The sequence below is a fragment of the Sinocyclocheilus anshuiensis genome, unplaced genomic scaffold (genome assembly GCF_001515605.1).
Source record: "Sinocyclocheilus anshuiensis isolate Anshui unplaced genomic scaffold, SAMN03320099.WGS_v1.1 scaffold1761, whole genome shotgun sequence".
NCBI lineage: Eukaryota > Metazoa > Chordata > Actinopteri > Cypriniformes > Cyprinidae > Sinocyclocheilus > Sinocyclocheilus anshuiensis.
Genome location: NW_015538073.1, coordinates 161022 through 171930, shown reverse-complemented (window position 1 = coordinate 171930; position 10909 = coordinate 161022). Strand labels below are relative to the sequence as shown.

The 10909-nt window shown below is 33.0% G+C and overlaps 1 protein-coding gene across 1 annotated transcript in view; it reads right to left on the bottom strand.

Annotated features, from left to right (window-relative positions):
* LOC107683612 (zinc finger E-box-binding homeobox 1-like) overlaps positions 1-10909 on the bottom strand; it is a 36164-nt gene that overhangs the window by 7640 nt on the left and 17615 nt on the right. Inside the window, exons 2-5 of the mRNA XM_016479680.1 lie at positions 7986-8198; positions 4072-4254; positions 1039-1244; positions 847-955 (exon numbers count right to left, since the gene is read on the bottom strand). Coding sequence (XP_016335166.1) covers positions 847-955; positions 1039-1244; positions 4072-4254; positions 7986-8198 — 711 coding nt within the window. The remainder of the gene's footprint in view (positions 1-846; positions 956-1038; positions 1245-4071; positions 4255-7985; positions 8199-10909) is intronic.

The following is a 10909-nucleotide window of genomic DNA, read 5'->3' as shown; positions in this document are numbered from 1 at the left end:
TCATTTGGACAACTTTAAAGATGATTTTCTCAATATTTAGATTTTTTTGCACCCTCAGATTCCAGATTTTCAAATAGTTGCATCTCAGCCAAATATTGTCCTATCCTAACAAACCATACATCAATGGAAAGATTATTTATAATTCATAATTCTGACTTATGTCAATTATTATTTACCAAACATGACTGTTTTCTTAACAATTAGGTTTTCTCATGCGGCAGAAATTGACTTTCACACATTTCACTCCAATTTCAAATATATATTTTTTTATTTGAACTATTTATCATCTTAAGATTTATTGCCTTAATATATTTAACTATGTATTATTATTATTATTATAACAACAGCAAATGTAACCCCCTGAAATAAATAAATAAATAAATAAAATAAATAAATAAATAAATAAAATAAATAAATAAATAATATATAAAACTAATAAAATATATAATATAAATACATAAAAATATATAAAATATAAAAATATATAAAATATATAATATATAAAATATATAAAAATAAATAAAAATAAAAATAAATTGTGTCTGGACAGGGTAATTATCACTACTTTAAAAATAACCATTTTTTGGACATCATTATTTTTTAGGCAATTAGGCTAATTTTCATTACTTTAAAAATAACAATATGTTTACATTACAATAAAGAGACTTTAGCAGATAAATGTGCTTAATTACCTAAAAAAATAAAATCACTGCACGGAAGAGAAATCTTAACAGGCTTTAATTTCTTTATGCACAATATAATTTGGGATAAATTATGACGGGTATTTCTTGTGAGTGAGATTCCTTTTGCAGAATCATTTGAATCCACTTTGCTCGAGTCTCTCACCGCTGTGAATGCGCAGGTGCTCTTTGAGGTGATGCTTGTATTTAAAGGCCTTTCCACACTGATTGCACTTGAACTTTCTGTTCTCCAGACCGGGCTCAGACATGGAGTTCTGGAAGGAAGAGACGTGAAATCATGAGTATGCTGTGTTTCTGTTTGTGTGCGGTTAGTCATGCATGCATCTGATGTCAGCACCTTGTCGTGAGTCTGGTGGAGGCTCAGGTGTCGCTCCATCTGAGCGCGGTACGGCGTACTGTATCCGCACAGAGGACAAGCGCTGTCTCCTCCATCCCTGATGTCCTGACAGAACTTCATGTGTTCCTGCAGAGACGCGTCACGCCGGTACGTCCGCTGGCAGTATGGACACGTCTGAACGGCGTCAGGGTTTAAGGCTCCACCGTCTGCACAGAGAGATTCATCTTTAAATAAATAAACAGTCAAAATGGTCCTTTTTCACATTTCTGTGTTTCTCAGCAGCGGAAGTCGTCATAGTTGGGTTAACTTCGAGAGCAGTGAATGGGAGAGTTCCACAAATATGTCACCCTGGACCACAAAACCAGTCATAAGGGTCACTTTTTCTGAAATTGAGATGATTCTGAATAAATAAGCTTTCCATTGATGTATGGTTTGTTAGGAGAGGACAATATTTGTCTGAGATACAACTATTTGAAAATCTGGAATCTGAGGGTGCAAAAAACTCTAAATATTGAGAAAATCATCTTTAAAGTTGTCCAAATGAAGTTCTTAGCAATGCATATTACTAATCAAAAAATTAAGTTTTGATATATTTACGGTAGGAAAATTACAAAATATCTTCATGGAACATGATCTTTACTTAATATCCTAATGATTTTTGGCATAAAAGAAAAATGTATAATTTTGACCCATACAATGTATTTTTGTCTATTGCTACAAATATCCCCCAGCGACTTAAGACTGCTTTTGTGCTGCAGGGTCACATATATTGTTTTGCATTCCCATTTGCTCAAAGCAAAAGAAAAACTCCACGATAGTGTTTTGATGACTTTTTTGGGAGAGAAAAATTGAGAGAGACTGATAACGGCTGTCAGAAGAGACAACGATGTCAAATTTACCGTCTCTCCCATAGACGCTGCATTAGAAACAACCTCGCATTAGCGCTAACTAGTTTACTTGTCATTTGATGCAAAGGTGATATAATACAAAGTATAGTGTTATAAATGTACATACATTTAAAAAAAAATCTGAATATAAAAAACTTTCGAGGATTTACGATGCAGGCACAGTCTTTTGAAAAGTGTCCATTCAGTTTTCTTGCCGTGATTGTAACGTTATTTAAAGGTTACAGAAACATTTCTTAGAACGTTCTACTGTTATTTTTACCCAAAATATTCTTTTTACATTTATTTTTAATATTCTAAGAACGTTAAAATGTCCAGTTTTCTTTTTGTGTTTCTAATGTTATTTAAATGTTACAAAATGTTACATTTTCTTACAACATTCTACTAATTTTATTTTTACCCAAAATATAACATTGAGCGTTTTTTAAATTTTCTAAGAACGTTAAAATGTCCAGTTTTCTTGCCGTGATTGTAACGTTATTTAAAGGTTACAGAAACATTTCTTAAAACATTGTACTGACATTATTTTTTACCCAAAATATAACATTATTTTAACATTTTTTATTTTTATTTTCTAAGAACGTTAAAAAAAGACAAGTTTTCTTGTCGTGATTGTAACGTCATTTAAAGGTTACAGAAACATTTCTCAGAACATTCAAGTACAAATAACAAGGATTTTTATCAGAATGTTGTTCTAAGAACATTTTCTCTCAATGTTATAAGAACGTATATTAAATACTAATAAAGTTTTAAGAACATTCCATAAGCATTACTTTAATGACATTTTGTCCTAACATTTATATAACTTTTAATAAACGTTAGTGTAAGTTGAGAGAACGCTGCCTGTTAGCTGGGATGAGTAAATGATGACAGAATTATAATTTTTTGTATGAATCGTTTCTTTAAAGTGGTCATGCAATGGAGAATCAAAATGTTCTTGATATTTAAACTAGTGTTAATTTTGGCACCCATTTTTAATTTAATCGTAGTCTTAGTCATGTCTCAAACGTATGTTTTAGTTATTATCATATTTAGTCAACTTTGTCAGTTGAGTAAGTGCATTTATTCAGCGATCACAATCTCAAACAATACAGTCGAGATGATAGAACACAGACCGGCTTAGTGACAATTTTATTTAGATCGCTAAACTCTAGTTTGTTTGAGGCGTGTACAACAGTCCGCAATAATATTTTGTCTCCTTTTTTTGACAAAAATGACAAGAGATTTTGGAAAAGTTTGTATTTTTTGAACGTAAATTAAATTGCATGTTGATATAGTCATATTAATCGTTTATTGACCTTATTATTGTGTCGTCATCGTCTCGTTTTAGTCATGGGAAAATATCTAGTCAACGAACATTTTTCGTCATAGTTTTCGTTAACAAAATATACACTAATTTACACATATGAGAAGTTGTTATAGTAAAAACACAGCGAAAGTTTGAGAGAAATGTAATGCTCATTTCATATGCAAAGATGTCAGCCAATCATAGCAGTGGGCATTTACATTGAAGTCTCACAGAAGACACGCCCCTTCCAAGCGACCATTTATTTCTAAAATGACCATTTATATCTAAATTTTGACTGTTTTTAATGAAAAAACATACACTAATTTACACATATGAGAAGCTGTTATAGTAAAAACACAGAAAAAGTTTTCGAGAGAGAAATGTAATGCTCATTTCATATGCAAAGATGTCAGCCAATCATAGCAGTGGGCATTTACATTGAAGTCTCACAGAAGACACGCCCCTTCCAAGCGACCATTTATTTCTAAAATGAACATTTATATCTAAATTTTAACTTTGTTTAATGAAAAAACACACTAATGTACACATATGAGAAGCTGTTATAGTAAAAACACAGAAAAAGTTTTTTTTGAGAGAGAAAAATCCACATGTAATGCTCATTTAATATGCAAAGATGTCAGCCAATCATATCAGTGGGCGTTTACATTGAAGTCTCACAGAAGACACGCCCCTTTCCAATCGACCATTTCTTTCTAAATTGACCATTTATATCTAAATTTTGACTGTTTTTAATGAAAAGCCATACTCTGATTATAATTGCACAACAGGACAGATTATAAAATAATAAAAAAAATGAATTGACAAGCTCTACTAGTTGACCTTTGCCCTCGGGCGACTCGTGTTCTCCGGGTGACCAGCAGATGGGCGACATGTCGCCGTGAACGGCGTCTAAATGGTACGAGCTGACGGATCCGTTGCATTGTTGAGCGTGAATCGGGCTGAGCAAGTGCGACACAGAGTCATAATGCGGCGCGCCGTCCATCACACGAGCGTCAGCCTGACCTGAAAGAGACACATGCAGCAACATTATCATCACGCTACTGGATTACATTACAAAAACAGGCTGAAAGATAAACAAACATTAGTGTTTTCATCTTAATAACTTTTAAATGCAAGTCATATTAAAGTTTAAAAACATGTTTACTTTTATCTAAAGATGATATATGTGACCCTGGAGCACAAAACCAGTCAAAAGGCTACATTTTTAAAAACTGAGATGTATACAGCATCTGAACGAATTAATAAATACGCTTTCCATTGATGTATGGTTTGTTATGACAGGACAATATTTGGCTGAGATACAACTATTTGAAAATCTGGAATCTGAGGGTGCAAAAAAATCTAAATATTGAGAAAATCATCTTTAAAGTTGTTCAAATGAAGTTCTTAGCAATGCATATTACTAATCAAAATTTTGTTTTGATATATTAGTTTTGATATATTTACGGTAGGATATTTACAAAATATCTTCATGCAACATCATCTTTACTTAATATCCTAATGATTTTTGGCATAAAAGAAAAAATCTATAATTTTGACCCGTATAATGTATTGTTGGCTATTGCTACAAATATACCCCAGCGACTTAACACTGCTTTTGTGCTGCAGGGCCACAAATATAAAAACACACTTTTATTTATTACTTCTAACTTTTGATCAGCTAATATCATGTATATTTTATTTTTTTTAAATATATATTTTTAAATAGTTCTAAATATATTTAAATGTGTAAATATTACTTAAATTTATTGTCTTTAATTACATTTCGAATATTTTGAGGGGAATATTATGCCATAAAGACTTGCTTTTATTTAGTCAAATGTCAATGCGCGTTTCATTTCATTTTAACTTTACATCAAGTCAGTGTTAAAAGTAACATGTTTGCATGTTCATATTAACATGATATTTATTTAAAAAGTTTAATAATGTTTTCAAATAACAAAAAGTACATGCATGTACATGCAATTAAAAAAATACAATACAATGTATAAAGTAAACAAACATTAAAGTGCAAAAAAAGAAATCAAGCAAGCAAGTTAATTGATATAGTTTATATATATATTTATATTTAATTTGATATTTTTTATATTTAAAATAATCATAAAAGATGCATAAAAATACCAGAAGCAAAGAATTAAAAAATGATGAGAACATTTTCAACTAATATCTTTTCTGGTCTGGCATTATTTAGTCCAGATTAAAATGCAAAAATGTGTAAGTGTAAACAAAAATAAACATCAAGTCTTCAAGTATTTGTCCGGCTGTATATATGTAAATGCTGTTTGTCTTTTTATTAGCTTACATCACAGTTATTAGTTTCCTTATATCAGCCTGTTGTCATTCGTGTAGATCAGAGATGTTGTTATTGTGATTCTCGCTAATGAAATATGAAGGATGCTTCAACTTGAAGAGAAAATGGCTCGAATGCTGCAGAAATCCTCCCTTGAAACCAATAAGACTAAAATACAAGCAGAAGCGCGCGAGGAGGGATGCCAGCGCTGCTCTGCGACGCAGGACAAGCTCTCAAATGTTTGCAGATGTTGGCATGGGCTTTCCAGCTCTCTCTTTCTCGCGCTGTACATAGTCTGTTGTAGGCGAACTCTGAGCGTTTGATCTCCGGCGAACTAAAGAGAAACGCTCACACGCTCAGTTTTGATTTCTTTGGAGGACCGTCACCTCGTTTGATGTGAGGAAACATTACGAGGCTTGATAAGCGCTCTCAGTGAGATCAGACTCATTACATTCATGACGATAATTACTCTTAAATGTGTCATGTCTGTACTGTGTGAAGCTGACGTGAATGTAGGCCGCTTGCTCATCTTTGGCAGTTTCAAAACTTCCTGATCACATCTGATGAGTTTAAGTCAAAATTCTGAATTCTACGTAGTACAGATCTCTTCAAGGGTGAGAAAAACACTAAAACTGAGTTTTAATGTCACTTTATGCAATCCTTGCATACTACTTACTGAATATTGCACACTAAGTATGCATACTGCTATTTTCTAAAAAATAACATGTGAAACACTACATGACCTCAATATGAGAATAGCATCTGGTTGTTAATAACATACATTTATTTTTATTCTGCATTTAAAATTTTTCTACTTCGTATGGACCAGTTCTAGGGTGAGAAAAACAAATTGGGTTTTAATGTCACTTTAGGTTACTTTGTTCCGAACACAATCCTATACACCCTTTCAAGGGTGAGAAAAACTCTAAAACCGGGTTTTAATGTCACTTAATAATGCAATCCTTGCATACTACTTACTGAATACTGCACACTAAGTATGCATACTGCTATTTTCTAAAAATAACATGTGAAACACTAGAAACAGTTCTAGCCTAGGGTGAGAAAAACAAATTGGGTTTTAATGTCACTTTAGGTTACTTTGTTCCGAACACAATCCTGTGCACACTTTCAAGGGTTAGAAAAGCAACTAATGTAATTTTAGGTCACTTTAGGCTGTTCAGAATGAAATCCTACTATATTACTTACTGAATACTGCACACTAAGTATGCATACTGCTATTTTCTGACAAATAACATGTGAAACAGTACATGACCTCAGTATGAGAATAGCATCCAGCCATCATTATTGAAATGTGTTTGTTTTTATTTTGCATTTACAATTTTTGTACTTCGTATGGACCAGTTCTAGGGCGAGAAAACAATGTTGGGGTTTTAATGTCACTTTAGGTTACTTTGTTCAGAACACAATCCTATACACTATAAAAACACTAAAACCGGGTTTTAATGTCACTTTATGCAATCCTAGCATACTACTTACTGAGTACTGCACACTACATAGGCATACTGCTAAAAAATATGTGAAGCAGTATGCAGTACGCAACAGTTTTGTGCTACATTGTTGTCACATGTACTCAACATGAGTCTGGCATCAGTCATTATTAAAAAATACTTTTTATTTTGCATTTAAAATTTTTGTATTTATTACGGACCAGTTCAAGGGTGAGAAAAACACTAAATGTTTTTAAAACTAGGTTTTAATGTCACTTTAAGTCCCTTTCTTCAGAATGTAATCCTAGCATACTACTTACTAAATACCGCACACTAAGTATGCATACTGCTATTTTCTAACCAACACATAATGTGAAACAGTATGCAGCATGCAGCACTTTCACACAGTAGTATGCTACATTGTTGTCACATAACCTTAACATCTTATTTTTAATTTTTGTACGTAGTAGGAACAAGTTCAAGGATGAGAAAAACACTTCATGTTGTTTTTTGAAAAAAATAAATAAATAAATAAATAAATGCATTTTAATGGATATTTGAGGTTGAACTTTAGGTTTACCCTATTTTTTTGTTATCTTGTATTCTATTATTTTCTAGAAATAATATAAGGCAGTAAACAGCATACTGTAGTATGCTACATTGTTGTCACATGACCTCAACATGTATGAGTAGCACCTAAAATAATGTAGTATATAAAATAATGATGGCTGGATGCTCTTTCATGTTGAGGTCATGTGACAACAATGTAGCATACTACAATAATGACTGGATGTATAAAGTACACTGTATAGTGTACTTCATACAGCTTCTTTGTTAAAACCGTTTCATTATAGGTTCTTCAGATCTTTTATTCTGGAGTATAAAAAGTTCTTCTGGAACTTGAAAGGATTCTCCTGTAAAACCCTGTTTTTGGTTTTCATTGGAGTCTTTATTTTGGAGTTGTTTTGCGTGAAGTGTCTGTTGGAGCGACTTACAGTGTTCAGGGTCTGCGGCTGGGATTTTCATCTGCCTGGTTTCGGTGTCGGTGTCGGCCCAGCTCTCCGCACACGTGACGGGACTGCCGGGCTCCGTGCCCTCGCTGGGCGTCAGACTGACTTTATCCTGAGCATCTCTGCTGTCCAGAACCTCCATCCCCCAAACGCTGCCCTCATCCTCGCCCTCAGAGCCCAGACAGCGCTCCGGCTCACCTGAGAAAGCACAGCATTAGCACTGACGTCACAATAAAGAATACAAATAAAAAATGCATTGCAAAAATGTCTCAGAAACTTATCACCCGTGATCTAATGAATGACTTCACAGATTTTATTATCTTCGCTCAATATCTAATTCCGTCTAATGTGAAAGTTTAAAAAATAATTTTAAAATGTAATAAAAAATGCATCACAAAAAAAAGTGTATTTTTATCAACATATATAATCATTTATTAATTTGGAAATAATATTTTATCATCCTTGCTCAATATCTAATTCTGTCTAATATGAAAGCATTGATTTTTACAATAAATAAAACATTTGCAATGCAAAAAAAAAGGCTTGGAAATTGATAACACTTTATCTAATTAATGACATACATAAGTGTTTCCAGAGTACTTATCAATTTATATTTTCATTTATTAATTTGGAAATATTATGTTATTACCTCTGCTCTAATTCAGTCTAATGTGAAAGTAAAATAAATAAAAAAATGCATTGCAAAAATAGCTTGAAAATGGATTCTAATGAATGGCATTCACACATTTATGTCATTATTGATTTTATTTAATTTTTTTAATTTTTGCACATAGTACAGACCCATTCAAAGGTGAGAAAAACTGTTTTTAAACAGGGTTTTAATGTCACTTTAGGTCACTAATCCTAGCATACTGCTGAATACTGCATATTAAGTATGCCTCATATAATGTGATCCCACCACAACATAAAAAAGATTGCAGGAATTTAATATAAGCTGACAAACAGTTTTAACCCTAGATGTCAACCAAAATTGTTAAGATTAAGATCTTGTGAAGAGAGAGAGAAAAAAACGGAATAGATAAAAAAAAAGCATGACAAGTGTGAAGTTCTCTGAGAGCACAAGTGCACATGTGCAACAGTTTTTAAGCAAACAAGTGAAAATTAAAATTCATGTCATAAATGCAATGAATGCAAAGGCTTTTAAAATGATTCCTGTAGCATTATACATTAATCCTCATGCACACACACAGATGTGTGTTTAATGTTTGAATTTTTATTCGGCCTAATCACTTAAATCTTGTAAAAAGTCACAAATGTGCAACATGAACTTGATTAAACAGAGAACAGGCTGTGATTTACATCAGCTGGCTTTTATACATTTATAAATACACTTGAATGGATTGGCAGCCGCAGACTCACGGCATTATAATTTTCCCAAATGGGAATTGGGGTGTGCAGTATTTTTGGGTGAAGAGCGCATGAGAAACTGAAGGCCTGAAAACTGTTAGGACGGCAGATAGTTTTATTTAGACTGCGAGTGAACTTCTTTGTTTCAGAGTTCACTTGGCCTGACGTGACGTGTTGTTTTAATACGCGTTCCCTGTGAAAGCCATTTTATCTTTTTTGTATTCATCAAGAAACATATGACTGCGCATATCTGTGGGCGAAGCGGAATCGAGAGCGAACGCTTTCACATCGTGAAACTGGACATTATTTGTCATGCTGGCCTAATTACTGGCGAAATCCTGAACTAGTAATATGGCATTTAATCATCAATGTACTTTTGCTATGAATCATCGTTTAATTTGGTCTATTTTTTATGATCAGATCATTGCTGCACTGTCCACAACCTCTATACAGGTTTAAAATGCTCATTTTTATTAGCAGTATTTTTTTGTTTTCCATAAACGGCAGTAAATGCAACACAAATACATCACAAAAATGCTACAGAATCAGCATTTTCAGTGTTTTTGTGATGCAATTGTATTCATAAACATTAAAAAACAGTAAATTTATGGATTACTCATGACATATTTCTGATTTGTGTACTATTCTGGTTTTGTTGCACCACTAAGACTGTTGCTTTTTATCATTAATATTTTCTGTCATTTCTAAGTTACTTTATGCTAAATGACGAAAATGTAAATATAAACTACCGAGTTAATGCAAATCAAATATTTTTTGGCACTTGTGTAAAAGTATTAAGAGCTGAACTTTTAAGTGCACTTCACTGTAAAAATAACACTGTAGCAGTGATCTGATACTGAAAATATTTAATAAATGCCAATGTTTACAATCTCTAAACAGATTTAAAATGATCATTTTTATTAGCAGTATTTTTGCAAACAAATAAATGCATCACAGAATCACTGCAGAATCATTGTTTTTGTGATGCAACTGTGTTCATAGGCTTTCACAAAGGCAAAAATGCATGAAATATTGCTGATTTGTACTATTTTGGTTTTGTTGCACCACTAATATTGTTGCTTTTTTATCATAATCATCCTTCATTTGTAACTTAAGTTTATTTGCATGTGTGCTAAATGAACAAATGTAAACCTAAAAGATTAATGTAAATTAAATAAGTGTTGGCACTCAAATGAAAGCTGATCTTTTAAGTGCACTCGAGTTTAAAAATAAGAGTGGTATTAAAATAGCGTGCAGAGGATGGAGTTGTGGGCGATCTTTCATCATTCTGACGCTGAACTCTGTGAGTTTATTAGCGTCTCTAATCAGTTGGTACAGCAGGGCAGGAAGCTACAGTTTCAGTTCGACTGTAATGGAACAAACAATGCAGTGCTGACGCATGCAGGAGTGTGTGTGTGTGTAGACCCACTGCTGTTCACGTATGAGTAATACACCTCTGCTTAATGTATATGTCAAACACGTGCTGTTCCCACCGGTTCACTGCAGATGCAAACACACACACACACATACACATATATACA